This window comes from Balaenoptera musculus, chromosome 6, assembly GCF_009873245.2.
Source record: "Balaenoptera musculus isolate JJ_BM4_2016_0621 chromosome 6, mBalMus1.pri.v3, whole genome shotgun sequence".
In the NCBI taxonomy this organism is placed as follows: Eukaryota; Metazoa; Chordata; class Mammalia; order Artiodactyla; family Balaenopteridae; genus Balaenoptera; species Balaenoptera musculus.
This window is the reverse complement of record NC_045790.1, coordinates 110947037-110964084: the sequence shown is the minus strand read 5'-3', so window position 1 is coordinate 110964084 and position 17048 is coordinate 110947037. Positions and strand designations below refer to the sequence as shown.

At 58.9% G+C, this 17048-nt stretch overlaps 1 protein-coding gene across 1 annotated transcript in view; it reads left to right on the top strand.

Annotated features, from left to right (window-relative positions):
* FIBCD1 (fibrinogen C domain containing 1) overlaps positions 1-16311 on the top strand; it is a 29060-nt gene extending 12749 nt beyond the window's left edge. Inside the window, exons 5-8 of the mRNA XM_036856293.1 lie at positions 225-361; positions 10278-10374; positions 15257-15436; positions 16052-16311. Coding sequence (XP_036712188.1) covers positions 225-361; positions 10278-10374; positions 15257-15436; positions 16052-16311 — 674 coding nt within the window. The remainder of the gene's footprint in view (positions 1-224; positions 362-10277; positions 10375-15256; positions 15437-16051) is intronic.
* Positions 16312-17048: the final 737 nt, after the last annotated feature.

Here is a 17048-nt window from a genome sequence, read left to right as displayed (position 1 = left end):
CCCATTTTCCCGATGAGGAAAGTGAGGCGCAGAGAGGGTGCTCACTCACCAGATTCACCCAGGGAGAGGCAGAACCACGGTCTGACCCCAAGGCCAGTGCTCTGGGGCCCACTTGACATTGCTGGATGGCCGGACAAGACAGAGAGACCGGGGACGGCGCGGGGGGCCGTGGTGGGGGGACACGGGTGCCAGGCCCAGCGCCCTGACGGCCTTCCCTGTCTCAGGCTCTCGGCCACGCGACTGTCTGGACATCCTCCTGAGTGGACAGCAGGAGGACGGCGTTTACTCTGTCTTCCCCACACACGACCCCGCCGGCTTCCAGGTCTACTGTGACATGCGCACTGACGGTGGTGGCTGGACGGTGAGTCTCCTGGGCTGTGTGCCCAGCTCGGCCAGGCCTCGCTTCCTTTGGGCCCCGCAGATGGTCAGGGCGGGCCCTGGGGTGACCCAGGGGGCTGTGCACGTGAACCCGGGGCGCTCTGAGAGGCTTCTCACCCTTCGCCTGGCCCTGCCCGGGTGCTCCCGGCCACGCAGACCTGCCCATAACCTCACCAAAGATCTCCATGTTCAGAGAAGCTTGCACGGGGCGAGTGGAGGTCATGTGCTGACCCTTGGGGGTCCATTCGGGTGGGGGTCTGACCACGGAGCCGCCTTCCACTCCCTGAGGCTGGAGCCTCCACCCCCTCCCCGAGCAGTTGTGCCGGAGGTGCTAGGGTTGGGTCCTGGAATGAACCGTTGCTAATGTGAGTTCAAGGGCTGACTTTTTCAGTTATTCGGTAGATGGTGCGTGTGCAGGAGATAAAAGGGGGAGCACAGCTGCTGCGAGCAGAGACCCTGGTGGTGTCCTGGCAAGGAGCCGTCGTGATTTCCTTGCACCTTCTGGTTCCTGCCTGGGAGGGAAGTGGGAGCAATGGAAAGGCAGGGGTGAGACAGCCGTAGGTGGCCCTGAGACCTCTCCAGTGCCAGGAGAAAGGGGTGGAGTGGCGGGGCAGAGGCCCTGGCTTGAAGACCTAGGGGTCTCCAGATCTGCCAGCTGGGAAGCCCCTTCTAGAGCAGGGTCGGCACACTGGTCTCCCACGGTCTCTGTCGCAATTGCTCAACTCTGCCTTCGCGGGGGGAACGGAGCCACAAAGCAAAAATGCCTGGGGGCTGCATGGTGGCACGCAAGGGTGAGGGCGACGTGGTTAACCATCTGAGCAGGAGGCGAGACGGGGAGGCCCGAGCGAGGTGCGTGGGCAGGGGGCAAGCAGATGCTCTCGGGGGGCAGAGCCTGCTGTTAGGAGCTGGTGGGAGAGCAGCTGAGAATCCCCCCGAGGACCCCGAGACAGACATACCTCTAAACCTCTCTTCAAGCTCCAGAGGAGAGAGTTTAAATGTACTGGATTCACATTCTGGGCCTAAAAGCGCTTTTGTTTTCCTAACTCGGAACATCTGAGTTATGGCCTTTGCGTCTGGGAACCCCTCGGCGGGCAGAACAGCTCCAATGCACCAGCCAGAGCCCAGAAATCAGAGTTAAGGGTTAGGACAGGCTAAATGAAACACCAAGACGCCGGCCTGGGCCATGCATCTTCCACTCCAGTGGACTTGAAGCCAATCTCCTGGGAAGTCAATCAGGATTGGGGCCGGGAGGCGGGTAATTCCTCGGGCCCGGGCTTCGGGGGCGATTAGAGTCGATGAGGTGCGCCGGCCTGCTCAGCCCTCCCTCTCAGACATCTGCATCAGCTGGCCTGGGAGAAAGGCCATTCTCAGCTGAGAAGTGCTTGCGAGGCCGATAGACGTTAATATCCATTTGGGCTTCCGTCAAAAGCAATCTTGTCCCGGATACCTCTGGGCGTCTGTCAGGCTTACCTCCCTGCCACACGGAATCGCTCGGAAACTCAATTGTTTGGGAGGGAGCTGGCCGCCGCCTTTCTGGACCCCGATACCATCCATCCTCATTAGGCCCCATGTCCAAACTGCCGGGCCTCAAGTGCCAACACCGGCGGACAGGACGCCTGGGGCCGGACACGTCAACCGGAGCCTGCTTCCCAGAGAGCCGGCCGGGCCTGGGCGAGGATGCGGCTCAACATCGCCGCCCCCTTAGGGACACTTTACAGTTTATATACCACGGCCCTGCCTGGCACTGTGCCAGCCCTCCTCCAACCCCTGGAGGCCAGCAGGGCAGCCTCAGAGAGGGCAAGAGATTTGTTCAAGGCCACCCAGCAAATAAGCAGCCCAGCCTCACGCAAGTCCGTGGAACTGACTGTCACACGGTGTCACTTGTCAATTCGTGGACTCAACCACAGGCCGCCAACCACAGGCCAGAAGATTCCGCAGCAAGCTGCCGGCCTGGTGGGGAGATGGGTGAATCAGCTGACTTGTGTGAGGGCTGTGGAGCCCCTCACGCCGCCTGGGGTTACCAGAGAGGCTTCTGCACTGGGAGTTTGGAGCTCTGGTGGGGTGAGGCAAGAACGGTGTTCCAGGCAAAGGGAACACGTGCGGGGTCAGCAGGGAGGTGGCAGGGCTTGTTCTGGGACCGCGGTGGCTCCGTTCTGCTGGTGTATGGCGCTCGCGGGGCCAGGGCCAGGTGGAGAGGCAGGCAGGGCCTGGGTCGAGTGGCTTCTGCAGGTGCAATAGGAATCGGGCTTTTACCTGGGGGGCAGAGTGGGCTCCTGCCGCCCTCAGAATTTCCCCACGGAGGGAGTGACCCAGAAACATGGGGCTGAGGGGTGGAGGGGGCGCGTGAGTTCCTCGGGCCCTGAACCCTTGCTGAGGGCATGGGAGTCGCCATGTGGGAATGAGGTCGGGGACAGATGGACACAGGCCTCAAGGTGGCCTTTCCGCTGATGTGGCCACTGGCCCTGGCTGAGCCCCAGCCCCTCTCTACACTCACCAACGACCCCAGTGACCCAGGCCACAGAAGGTCACGCTGATCAGCAAGGCCACTCCTGAACCTAAGACATACACCCAACCCCACCCCTGCCCCAGAAAAGAAGGGGGAAGGCAGGAAGGAAAGGCCGGCCCCTGCTGACCTGTGACCCTGGGCAAGGGGCCCAGCTTGGTCGCCAGGTCCTTTGGTAGGCCTCCTGGGTCTACCCCTCATGCTCCCTTTTTGGACCTGTCACAGGTGCAGCTAAGCAATCACTGCCCCGGTGTTGCCCATGTATGTCCCAGGCAGGCTTGCACTCCACAGGGCAGCGACTTGTCATCTGGTGGCCACTGTAGCTCAGGGGTCCGCACGGTTCTTGCACACCATCTGTGCTGCCTAAATACTTGCCAGACAGGTGACTGCTGGCATCTTCTGGCAGTGTAACTTCACCTTTCGGAGCCTCACTTTTCTCATCTGTTAAATGGGTTAATGTAGTGCTCTTCATGATGGGAACAGTCAGAATCCTCCACAGGGTGCTCACCTGTAGGGAAGGAGCAGGGGAAGGGGGAAGGGACAGCAGGGGTCCATGTGAGCCTTGGGGACTCCCTGCCAACAGAGGAATCTGGCTCCACCCTGCAGGATCTTACAGTCAAGCAGTGTTTTTAAAGGGGAAGAAGATTCGTAAAAACAGAGGCCAAATTTCCTCATTTGGAAGGTGATGCACGGGACGAAGCAGCCATTTCCAGTTCATCTCCCCGGCCCTGTGAGACTGGAAAGATCACATTCCCTCTTGGGGCATCCCCTTCCTCGTCCAGCCAGTGGGGTGGCCCTTGTATGTCACGTGGCCACGTTTCAGGGCCTAGGGAACAGGGTGACCATGCCCAGGGCCCCATGTGTGTTTTATGGTTGGAAGGAGGGTCCAGCCCAGCAGCAGCAGACTGGGTCCCCTGCTGTCCTGCCCCTCGGCCCCGAGGCACAGCCTTGTCCCCAACCAAGATCCGCCTCTGCTGTGCGGCCAACTGGGCCTGACTGCCAAGCCCTCATCTTTGCATAATCACCAGCCGGGGTCACAGAAATAGGGTCCAGTTCAGCATCTCCTACCGCGGGGACCTGCGATAGGATTGATTCTGCTCTGCGCCCCCATGCAGATCCACAGCAAAGCCAGCTTTCCCCAGCGCCATGAGCCGAGTGGCCCGGACCTCCGTTCTCTGCCAGGCATTTTACTGCCTCGCGGGGTCGGCCGGCTCAGATAGGCCTCTAATTGGCTCCACTGCGAGAGAAACCCTCCCCTCCCACCGTGCCCCGTTCCCGCCCTACCTGAGCTCCCCAGGTGGGAGGAAAATCCTTCTCTCATCAAAGAAGCCGCCACCTGAGCAGAGCCCAGCCCAGCAGGGGGGATCAGGCTCCGAGAGAGAAAAGCTTCCCAGCCCCAGCCAGGATGCTTCGGGATGCACTGGGGATGCCGGGTAGCAGGACTTGGGAGTCCACCAGGGGTGCTGTCTCCTCCCTGTGTCCCACAGGCTGTGGTGGCAGGAGGACCTGCCGTGACATCAGTGCCCCAGGCTGTTGTCGGGCTCCGAACTGCTCTGGGGAGTCCTCGGAGCCCTGCACACGCTAACAGTGACCACGGCGACTGGTGACAACACCACTCTGGTCCTTGACCCATTAGGTCGGAGAAAACCTGCCTCTGTCCAGAGCAGTTTGGATTTCTCAAACTTTGAACGTAGACGGGGTGATGCACGTGGAGCTCGCCGGCCCGCGGTGCCTCAGCATCTGATAAATGGCAGCTCTGAGCAGTGTTTGCCAGGAGCTGGCAGGCACCGACTGCCAAGCCTGGGAAACGTGGCAGGGAGCCAGGCCCAGAGGTACCATTTGCAGTCAAAAACAAGGAGTGGGCCCACTTCCTTCTGGGCTTGGCAGCTGGTTCTGAAGGGGAGGGAAGTTAGACCTACTGTGCTCCGTCCCCCACACCCCCACCGAGCGTACACCTTTTTCTTCATTGCATCTTTGCCGTGATCCTGCAGGGGTCACCAAGGCGTTGCTGGTGGGGCCGTTTTACAGAGAGGGAAGCTAAGGCTCAGAAAGGTCCGTGACTTGTACGAGGTCACACAGCCCAGGAGAGGCAGAGCCGGGATTTGAACTCAGCTCGGCCTTAGTCCAGAAAGTGTGCTCTTGCCGCAGGCCCAGGCAGCGGGGCTGGGGTGGGAGTGCTACCCAGAGGTGTCCAGAAAGGATTTGAGGGGTGACTGTCTCCCGGGAAGGCGGGCAGAGTCTCCCCAGGGACCGCCTTTGAAGGGCTGCATTTGCTCGCCTGTCCAAGTTCTTTGCTCTTTAGAGACAAGAATCCGCCTCTGCCACAGCCCGCCACCCCTCCTCACGGAATCGCCTGCTCGGGAGGCCTGGGAAGCTGGTGGACGCCGCAGCTGCACAACCAACACGATTCTGCCTGTAATTGGTTTCTGCAGCAGCTTCATCAGAGTTGAGGGAAAATCTCAGATGCTGCCTCGTGGGGACCCTTCTCAGGCGGCAGAGACACAGCCTCCCCATCTCGTAGCGTTTGGACCCACCCCGCCTCTATCTCTTGCGCCTCAGCTCCTCTGACCACCTGCCAAGACCCTGTTCAATCTGCAGTTCAGCTGAGCACCTCCTCCTCCAGGAAGCCCTCTAGGACCACCCTCCCAACCACCCCAGCAGGTGGCTCATCCCCCTCTGAGCTCCCAACAAATGTAACAACAATTGTTACCCTTATGGCATGCCCTGTGTCAACCAGCACATTTATCCTTGTGGGTTGGAGCTGTTATAATTCCCGTTTTACAGATGAGGAAACTGAAGCACCAGGATCAAAAGAACATGCCAGGTTGGGGGCTGCTCTGCCCTGAGACTGCTGGCTTGTGCATCCATCTCTCCTGGGGCTGTGAACTTTCTGAGGGCCAGAGTCCCCCATGAGTCCAGGCACACCATACGGGGTCTGGAGCAGCAAACCTGTCATTTTGCAGAGGAGAGAAGCCAAGACTTAGATGGTCATACTGCCTGTTGGCTGGAGTCTGGCTAGAACTTGAGTCTCCTGAGCGCCAGCCCAGGGCATTTTTTGGAGCCGGTCTGGCTCAGCTATGATAAGGGCCACGGGGGCTCATGGGTGTAGGGGAGCAATGTCCACCCGCTCAGCCATGGGGTACCCCTCGGCTGCCCTCAGTCGTCTCTCCTCTTCTGGTCTCAGTGGGCCCCCACCTTGAGGCACCCCCATTCTGCAGAGGTCGCCCCACCTCTCCAAACCTTAGTCTTCTCATCTGCCAAATGAGAGCACGAACCGTTCCCTCCCGGGCTGTGGCGGGGAGGGCGGTGACTGTCCTTGAAGGCACTGGGGTGACCACAGAGCCGGGCCCCGACACTCGGGAAGACTCCACACTCTGGGCCGCATGGCAAACAAGCAGCAGGTCGGACAGGGCCCGTCTGAGGAAGGGGTCCCGGCGGAGACCAGACCTGCAGAGCACGAGACAGGCCCCGGGAGCCCCGTCTGACACACACGGGAGAGTCAGCCGCTCTGCCGCTCCCCCTCCCTCCTGCCGCCCCAAGTGCGGCCGCTCCTTCCTTTGAAACCGCCCGGCACCATCTGCAGGACCGTGTGGGCCCAGCGCGCCCCTGGCAGAGCCTCGCTAAGCGGCACTTGGAAGACGCCGGGCAGCAGGCTGCTGGCTTCTGAGAATCCGCACCAAGAAAACGCACCCCGTCTGTCTTCCCACTCGTGGCACCTGCCCAAGAGGCCGCGGAAGCATTTCTACATCAATCACTTTGCAGCCGGAACCCTAGGGAGAAGGCCCCAGGAGCCAGACTGATGAATGTTTTTAGCCCTAAAATTGTTAGTTTCCCTGCCTTTCCCCCACTTTTTGCCTAAGCGGGGACCCCTGTTCTGTGGGCGGGGTGGAGGAGGGGGATCAATCCTCCACTCGTTCCCTCTTCTTATCTTCTTGTCTGGCTGATTCTTGCTCTGTAACTGAAGGCTTTCTCGTTGGTGACATCCTGCCATCCGGCGTCCCCTGAAGTCCAGCTGGTTTCCAGAAATCTGAAGCCACAGCTGCAGTTCACTCTGAGCCTCTGAATCAGAGGAAACATACTCCTGGGAGCCTTGCAGGACCCGTGGATGACCTGTGTCCTGTACTCACTTGGAACACGCTTCTGCTGGCCACGATGCACTGTGGTCGGCTCGAGGGCAAGGCCAGGGTTTCGAGTCTGAGATCCCAGCCAGTGCCCAGCATGCTCAGTCACTCAGCGTTTGAACCAAGGAATCAGGGCAGCGCATGGCAAAGGCCGGCAACATCAAACTGTGGGTTGTGCTCCGTTGGCAGGTGGAGAAGTCAATTTAATGGGTTGTGATCAACATTATTTTTTTAATCAAATAGAGTGGAAAAGAATAGAACAGGATAGAAAATATTAGTGCCTCTTCATCTTAAAGGCAAACATCCTTTCGGGAAGCTTTTGTTTCAGATACAAACAGCTGTGAGTGTATGTGTCATGATGTAAACTGCATTTCCCTGGATCACGGTCCAAAAGTCTAAAAGCCACTTCTGCAGAGCCGCGGCGTGGATGTGTCTTCAAGGGGTGGTTCATGCTTCGTTACCACTCAGGGTAAAGCGCCCGCGTTAGCAAACAATGCTGTGGCCTCTGAGCTGGTGCAGATTCGAGCCATCTCGTCGGGATGTCTGCCACTCCCAGCCGATTGCAGATGCTTTCCCAGGTGGAGGAGAAAGGCAGGGAGGCCCAGGTGGCCTTGAACGTGCACTCATCCCCTCTGATCATGCACCCAGACCGAGCCCCAGCAGGGGCCCTGCCTGTTACTGGCGCCCAGCCCCGGAGGGCAGAGGGAAAGAGGGGCCGAGGACGGTGGCTTAGAGGTCAGCTCTTGGCTTGAGAGGCCTGGCAAGGAGGCAAGGGGGCAGGCTTGGGAAGCCCTGGCCAGTGACAAATGAGAGCATGGACGTGGGGGGTAGGACATTGGCCTCCGGGTGTCCAGCCTGGCCTCAGGCTGAGGGGTGAGGTGTGGGTCAGACTGTCCACTCACGGCCACCTGACTTCTGGCCAGTTTCCGAGCTTCTGTTGCCTGTAACAAGGAGGGGGGTCAGGGGACACAGAACCAGCCTCCCAGGGTTGGGGTAAGGACATGCGTGTTGCTGGGCAAGGAAGACTTACCCCGAGCATCTGTTGTGGTCAGCTCTCAACCCCAGCCGGTCTTGGCCGCTCTGCCCGTCCGTCCCCATTTCTGGGGTTGGGGTCCTGCCCGTGCCTGGAAGTGTGGTAACCCCACTTCTACTTCATAATAGCGGGAACAGGAACAACAATAACGATGGCAATACTACTACCAGCCACTCGGTAATTTATTCCTCGCTGAGGTCCCGGGAGGTGGGCTGATCAGTGGGCGAGGAGAGCGTGGCCCGGGGCGCGGGGCTGCCGAGGGAGGAATGGTTTTCCCAGACCACACCTTGGGAAATGCGGGGCCCAGGACCCGGCCCTTCCTCGGGGCCACCCTGGATTCCTTCCCAGATGCCGGCCCCGCTGGCCACACGCCACTGTCAGACCAGTCCTACTTCCTGCCTGGGTGGGGGTCCCCTGAGCCAGGCCTCTCCCCGTGTTCCTCTGCCCCGAGGGCCCTGACTCGGTCTCCCCACCTTGCTCCTGACATGGAGATGCTCAGTGGAACATTTGAGCGAATGAACGAGGCTTGGGGACGTGCCCTGGGACAGGAGGCTCGGGAGGAGAAGGGCCCAAGTCTGGAAGGAGGGGCTGGGTGTGGCCTGAGGCAGGGGCCGAGGGAGGGGGAGGAGGGGTGGCCCTGGCCGGCCTGCATCCCGAGGCTGTGGGTCTCCTTGGCTGGTGTGGATTGAGCATCTACCGTGTGCCGGGCCCTGAGCTTACTCTCGGTGGGTCACCGATGGGGGACGTGCCGCCGGGGTCCCCATCTTACAGATGTGGAAACTGAGGCTCAGAGAGGTGGGGTAACTGGCCGGTGCTGTAAGGGGCAGAGCCCGAGCTCTAGAGCCCAGGTTTGTAACCACTGCCCCCCCATCCCCCCTCCCCGGCCCCTCCAGCCCCCCTCTCCCCCGCCTCCTCCAGCAGAAACAGGCTCCGCTGTCCGATGCCTTCTCGGGGGAGCATCTGAGCTTCTGCCAGGATCAGGCCTTTCAAGGGGCGCGTGCTCAGGGTCCCGATCTGCAGCCATCAATACCACTCTCCGCGGGCTCTCAGATCTCTGAGCCTGATCGAGTTTCCTTCCGCGCCGTCCCTTCTGAGGGCTTTCACGTGTCAGGGCTGGGCCAGGTGGCAGGTAGCGGAACAAGAAAAAAAGGCGTCGCCTCCCTCCTGCCACCTGAGGTCAGAGCTGCCCAAGCGCTGTGACAGATAGGTCCCCGCAGACACAGGCGGAGCTGCGGGCGGCTGAAATCAGGCCGCTGAGGGATGAAACGGGCGGCTCGCTGGTGCCGCAGCCAGATCTCTAACACCTCCGACGTGGGCGCGGATGGGGGTGCTGGGGGCGGACGCTGCCCCCTCTGCAAATGAGCAAGAAAAAGACTTGTTAGACAGAAAGAGGGGGGGCGGGGGGGCGAGCTGGGAACAGGATTGTCAGCGGATCTCGTACAGACTCAAGGCAGCTCTGGCCTGGACCAGCGTGGTACTTATTTCAAAGCAATTTAACCGATGGGATTCCCGACTCCCAAATCAAGAACGTTATTAAAATGAAGAACAGAGGCAGCTGGGCTGCTTGTCAGTACCCGAGTCACACCCCCGCTGGCTGTGGACTCCTGGTCCTCCCCTGAGAGGTGGCCGGGGCTCTGCTTTCCCAAGCCCCCATTCATCCCCTGCCCAGGCTCTTTATCCGGGGGGATGTGCAGTGCGTGACTGCAGCAGGGGCGTATCGAGAGACAGAGCTCTGGCGGCCAGGCCTGGGGGTGTGTGTGTGTGTGTGTGTGTGTGTGTGTGTGTGTGTGTGATCGGGTTTTAAAAACTTGAGAATGGGGTTTTATTCAGTTTTGTTTTGACCTGGGAAAAGATATAGGGACCCTTGCTCACCCCTTTATTATTTGACCAGTGAGGAAACTGAAGCCCCAGCAGGGATGGGACCCGTCCAGGGTCCCACAGTGAGGCGGCAGAGGTGGGCCTGGAAGCCAGGCTTCCTCCACTGCACCCCAGCCCACCCCAGTTCCTTCTGGAGGGGACGTTTCAGGGCCTGGGGGCACTCAGTCAGTCCCCGCTCGGGCCACCATGAGACTCCCGAGTCCCTGCTCTGCTCCGGGGCCCGGTGGGAGCTGCTGAGGGAAATGGAGGCCCAGCCCCTGCTGTCTCCAAGCAGGCAGGCGAAGGGAGAGTGTGGGGCAGGGGGACGCACGTGGGGTCCTGGGAAGGTTGGAGCTAGCTCTCCATCCTCCTCCTCGCTTCGCAGGTGTTTCAGCGCCGGGAGGACGGCTCTGTGAACTTCTTCAGAGGCTGGGAGGCGTACCGGGATGGCTTCGGCAAGCTCACGGGCGAGCACTGGCTAGGTGAGACTCCTGATGCCCGGCCCGCGGGGTGGCCTGCCCTCTCCCTGTGCACCACACCCTGTCACATCCGAGCCCCCTCCTCACGTGGCTGCCGTCCGGGTCTCCCTGGTGCTACGTGCAGAGGGGATCAGTGTGTCCAGTGTGAAGGAGCTCCACGAGCACGAAACCAAAGGCGGTGCGCTCGCCAGGGGCGGGGGGGGGTTATCCCGCAGAGATGTGTGCTTTTCCTGCCGGAGGCGCCCTGGGACCTGGTCACTGTCCTGGGTCAGGCAGCTGTGGCCAGTGCAAGGGCACTGTTCCAGGTGCTGGAGGGCCAGGACGACCCCAGTGCTGCCCTGCGCTTGGGGGGTCAGCACTGCCCGATGCTGTGCTCTGGACACCGAGGGCGCATCTCCCAAAAGAGCGGCCAGTCGGTGCTCCCGGCCACAGCGCCCACGGTCCCGGGGCTGGCACGTATTCCTTACCTGGCACAAAGTAAGGGCTCAATGAGCTTATGTTAATATTATTATTATCACTATTATTTACTTACTATTTATCTTTAAATTCACTCAGTATTTTAAAATGTAAATATCTCACATAATTTCATTCTAAAGAATAACATCCATAAACATCGCAGGTCGGAGGTCATGTGTATATTTGGGAGGAAGCTGTGGCCTGAGGTCAGGTTTGGGTTTTTTTTGGTTTGTTTGAAATATAATTCACTATTTTAAAGGGCACAATTCAGTGGTTTTTATTATCATTATTTTTTTTCTCTTTTGGCCACGCTGCGTGGCATGTGGGATCTTAGTTCCGCAACTAGGGATGAAACCCGCACCCCCTGCATTGGAAGCGCGGAGTCTTAACCACTCGACTGCCAGAGAAGTCCCACTGGTTTTTAGTATATTCACAGAATTGTGCAACCTTTACCACTATCTAATTCCAGAATATTTTCTCCACCCCGAAAAGAAACCCTGTGCCCCTTTAGCAGTCATCTCCCATTTATAATTTTAACATAAAATAAACACGTCATTGGAGCCACGTGCCCCCCACCCCGAGCATTGTTTGAATGACCTTGAACACCTCACGGCATACCTGTCCCCCTTCAGCTTTCTTGGGCATGGATTTCGGGAATCTTCCCCAGCCAGGCAGGAGGGGAGGAGGGGAGAGCAAGGTGGAGGCATGTGGATGGCCGGGAGCACTAACCAGGGGGCGCCGGGTGCCAAGGTCTGGGCTCCAGGTGGGGGTCAGGAGGGTCCCAGGTAACCCAGGAGAAGGTGGGCCCCAGGGGCGGGATCCAGATGCGTGCCCACTCCCCTGTGCACAGAGGCACCTGCTTTGCACTGTCATTTGCTTAATGTCTTATCTCCCTCCCACCTGGAGTCCATGAGAGGGTCAGGACCCTCTCTGCCCTGACCTCCACTGTGTCCCCAGTGCCCAGGCGAGCACCGGCCATAGGAAAGGCCAGACACCCCAAGATGGACCTCGTGACCTCAGCCCCTACGTACCGCACTCCTGCTGTGCGCTCAGCCCATTTTATATACATCAGCCCTGACGCCGCATGCCCACCCAAGGGGGATGGAACTGCTGTGTCCTCTCCTTTTAGGGATGAAGATACTGAGGCTCAGAGAGGTGGCAAGTGACCCAAGTCATAGGCTGGTGTGTGTGTGTGTGTGTGTGTGTGTGTGTGCATGCGCACGAGTTGGGGTCGGGGAAGCCTGAGCAGGGTTCACGCGCTGGAGTCCATCCAAGCTCTGAACCATACTCTGAACTGAGTGAATGAAAGCAGGGCAGGATAGGGGTCAGGGGAGAGAAGCTTCCAGATGGGGAGTCCCGTCCCCCACACCCAGGTGGGTGTATAAAGATAGGGAGAGGTTGGCCAGGTGGGGACCCTGTTCCTGCAGCACCACCCACCCCCTTGGAGCAGCACTGGTGCCTCTGCCACTCCTGGCATCTTAATTGAAATCTGTCGGCAGCCACCGAGTGTGGGAGAAGCATTTAAGTGGGGCCTTGATTAGCTCCTGACAGACAGGGAGCCCTGACGAGAATGTCAACTTGAGCCCAGCCCTCGACTGCCCTGCGCTGTTCCCCGCCTCTGCTTTTCCACACTCTCCTATCACCTTCTCATCGCGTGTTTTGTCTTTTCCTATTGAGTTATGGGAGCTCTTTATATATTAAGGTTATTGATTCTTTGTCAGATACACATGATACATAGTTACTCCTGGTCATTTGTCTTTCAGCTTTTTTTTTTTTTGGTAACATTATTGCTTATTTCCTAGAAGTTTTCAATTTTTATGTAGTCAATTCTGCTAGTCTTTTCCCTCATATCTTCTGAGTTTTAGGCCCTGCTTTCCCCTCCTAGTTTTATATCAATAAAAATTTAAAAAATAGGAGTATTTTTAAAATGCTTTTTCAGTGTTAGGTGGTAGGTTCAGATCTTTAATCCATCTGGGAGTTCATTGGGGTGATGATAGGCATCTCAGTATTCTTCCACCAGGGTCTTCCTCCCCACCGTCTGTGATCTGAACTCTGATAGATGATGGGGTTGGATCTTGGCTCACCCCCGGGGTTCTGAGCATCCTGGCAGATCAACAAGGGCTGGAGAAACCCAGAGAGTAAAGACTGAGGGAGGTAGAGGCAGGGAGGGAGGTGGCCTTCAGGGGAAGAAGGGTAGAGGCGAGGGGGACCAAATCCCAGAGGAACCTGGCCCTCCCTCAGGGCACCCTTGTGGGCACTGGGAATGCGCATGGAGCCCTGATTCGCCCGGAGGAGTGGGGTGCTGATGATGGGCACCAGCGACCACTCAGTGGTGGGGAAAGGAATCTTCCAGCATCCCCGCTGGGCTGCTCTCCCTCTTGCCCTATTCCTGGATCAGATTATTTGTCCTGGGCAAGAACTGAATGAGATATTTTAAATGTCTTGGAGTATGTCAATCAACTTGTTAACAATAGTTAATTCTAAATAACTGTTTGCAAAAGATGATGAGTTGGGAAGATACATGTTCACTTCATTCTTCACGTACTACTGGACTTTGTTCCTTTGTTTAAAGACCATGCGTTATTTTCATGATGATGATGTAAAGCAGTGTCCATTTTGAAAACATAAATAAATAGAGTTCTAAAGTTGGGGGAAAAATACCTTAAAAAAAAAAGTACTGAATGAGAGCACAGAGTCTGGGCAAGTCTGCCTGGGTTCAGATCCCAGCTCTGCCACTTACCAGCTGTGTGACCTGAGCCAGTTCCTTAACCTCTCAGTGCCTCATTCTCCTCACCTATAAAACAGGGATAATAATAGCACCTGCCTCATTGGATCCTGACAGAAGCAGCAAACACCTGGATAATGTATGCAATGGGCCAGGCACTGTTCTAAGAGCTATACAGGGACACTTTAATTAAACTGGACTCGTTCTAATCCCACTGGCTTCACTAACCCACGTGCGGCGCTCATAGCAGTGCCTAGACTTGTAAGTGCTGCCCAGGTAGGGGGCAGCTGTTGTCAGTGTTGCCTATAGTCTGCCCTTTACAGCTTGGAAAGCCCTCTGGCCCTCCCTCCACAGGTGTGCAGCCTGGGGCCCAGAGGGGGACAGGAGCTTGCCGCGAGCCTCTAGCCCAGGGAGGAGCGAGAGAGGCAGGGAGACGAGGCCCTTATGCTCCCGAGGCCGGGTCCTCGGTGAGAAGTGCGGGTGGATGCTCTGAGGTTCTGGCGGGTCTGCTGTCTACGGCTGTTGCTCTTTTCATGGCTCCTTCCCCTTTGCCCTGGACCTGGACCCTGGACCTGGACCCTGGACCAGACGCTTTCCTCTGGGCTGGGTGGGGAGGGGGCCGCACAGCCCTCACGCCCTAGGGGCGTGCACACGCTGACTCAGGCAGGAAAGGAAAGCGGGGGTGGGGGGGGTGGAGCGGCTGATGAAATGTCACTTAGTGCTGATAACTTGCAAGGCATTTAATTAAATGCCCTCTTAATCAAGAGGTAATCAAACCGGCAGGGAAGCACCTTGAGCGTGAGTGAGTGTGGGGAGGGGGAGGGGGAGGGCCTGGTGTGAGACCCCAAGGTGGGCGCAGGAGAACCGAGGAGGGGAGGACGGGGCGTGGGGTGGGGGAGGAAGGGGGCGGGGGTGGTGAGGGGGCATCCAGAGCCAGGCCCCAGAGATGGCAGCGGGCATGGTCTTCTGCCTCTCATCCACGAAGCCAGCATTTACTGAGCACCTATTGTGTGCTGGACCCACCCTCAGATGCTGGGGTTCTACAGGGAGCGGGACAGTCGTCTTGCTCTCTCATGGAGCTTTCACACGGTGGGGGAAGCCCGACAAGGAAATAGGCAGCCAGGACCAGAATGATAAACACCGATGGGGGCACCTGGGTTGGCAGAGGTCCTCAACCTCCACAGGAGGTCAGGCAGCCTTCCTGAGGAAGTGAGACCTGAAAATGAACAGAAGGTAGCCAGGTGAGGAGGAGTAGGGCCAAGTGTCCCAGGCAGAGGGAACAGCATGTGCAAAGGCTCAGAGGCCAGGGAAGTGCATGTGAGTACCAGATCCCGTCTGGCTGGAGCCCGGAGTGTCAGAGAAGATAAAGGTGCCATCACCCCCAATCCAGAAGAGTTTCCAGACTCTTCCTGATTCCTGCAGTCTTTCTACCAGCCTTCAGCTTAAAACATTTGGAAAGCACAGCCTGACTTAAAGCAAGCACAGAAAACATGAAACATGAAAAACTGTCAGTCCTGTTTCCTGCCAAACACAGGCCTGCAGGAAGAAGGAAGCAGCCCAGGACTGACAGCATACACTTGGTGGTGGTTGTCCCTTTCTGTCACCAGCCGTGTGAGCTTAACTCTTGTCTCTCCTTGGTTCTCCCGGGGGAGGTCACTTCCTAGGCCCCCCCAACTTCTCCCACCATTCTCTCCCCCATTCCAGGGCTCAAGAGGATCCACGCCCTGACCACACAGGCAGCCTACGAGTTACACGTGGACCTGGAGGACTTTGACAATGGCACAGCCTACGCCCACTATGGGAGCTTTGGCGTGGGCTTGTTCTCCGTGGACCCCGAGGAAGACGGGTACCCGCTCACAGTGTCCGACTACTCAGGCACTGCAGGTAGGGCTCCAGGCTACAGCGGGGATGGGGAAGGGCAAGGGTAGCCCAGCAGTCTCCCCAGCTGGGAGGACAAAGGAGGTCTTTCCAGGCCAGGGACCAGGATCAAGGCTTCTCACTGCCACCTCCCAGTCCCCACTGGTCCTCACACCAGCCACGTGAAACTTGCAGGGCCTCACCTGCAAAATCACCCATTTTGCAGATGAACAAAGTGAGCCCAGAGCCAGGAATCAGGACATCTGGAGTCTGGGCTCTGCTGAGCCTCTAGACCCCCTCTGGGCTGTGTCTCTCCTCTCAGGCCAAGGCAAGAAAACAAGGAAAGGGAGTGTGTGACAAAGCTAGGAGGAGGGAGAGGCTGTCTGGACGCAGGGACAGCCTTAGGGACCACCAAGGCGGCACCGTGCGTGCCTGTGAGCTGCGTGGACACGGAGCGTGGCGGCGGGGCAGGTGTGCACACACATGTGTGCACCGGTGTGCATATGGGGGGGCGCATGTCTGCATGTGTGCACACACACATCCTGCACGCACGTCCAGGGGACTGCATCGCGTACGGGAAGCTGTGATGCACGCACGCCCCTGTGCCCCCGTGAGCGCACACCTGTGTGTGCGCCTGCGCAGGGGACTCCCTCCTGAAGCACAGCGGCATGAGGTTCACCACCAAGGACCGAGACAGTGACCACTCGGAGAACAACTGCGCGGCCTTCTACCGCGGCGCCTGGTGGTACCGCAACTGCCACACATCCAACCTTAACGGGCAGTACCTGCGCGGCGCGCACGCCTCCTACGCCGACGGCGTCGAGTGGTCCTCCTGGACCGGCTGGCAGTACTCACTCAAGTTCTCTGAGATGAAGATCCGGCCGGTCCGTGAGGACCGCTAGACGGGGCGCGCTGTCCGGCCCCGCCCACCGCCCGTCCCCGCCCCCGCCCGTCCCTTCGCCATCCCCTGCCACCCCCGCCCGCCGTCCCCACGCCCACCCCCACCCCGAACTCCGCTCCTGCTCAGACGCCCCCGCCTGCCCGCACATGACTGACCCGCTCTCGCGATGGAGTGGGCCAGGCCAACCCCGACACTAAGCACTCCCTGAACAAGTGAGGCCACACATCACCTTCACATTGTCCCCATCCCCCATTTGCCCCGGCTGCTGCGGGCCAGGCAATTTGACCACCCCAAATTCTGCCTGCCCAGACTTGGCTCCTGGGCTGTTGCCTTCCCTGGGCCAGGAATCTGCCACATGCTCCTGGCAGCCCTTCCACTTTGCCAGCCCAGACACCTGGAGTGATGGGCACACAGAGGAGGGGCAGATGGCACCCCTGGAGCCCTTTTAGCAGACAGAGGGAAGGGTCAGATCTTTCTGGGTCAGGTCTGAGGCCAGCCTCCCTAGCCCTCCGGACGCCTCCTCGTTTCTCTGGTGCCTGGAGGTCCGGCCGCTCTCCCAAGGACTGGGGAGTGGCCGGTGCTAAGGGCTGCCTGTGCCCATGGGCTGGGTGGCCACATCCCGCCATGCCCCTCGGCCAGGCTGGGGTGCAGCTGCCTTCGGGAACTCACTCCCCAAGGTGACTGAGATCAGTTCCCTGGAGCCCTTCCCCCGCCCCCCACCCCGAACCACCCCGCTGT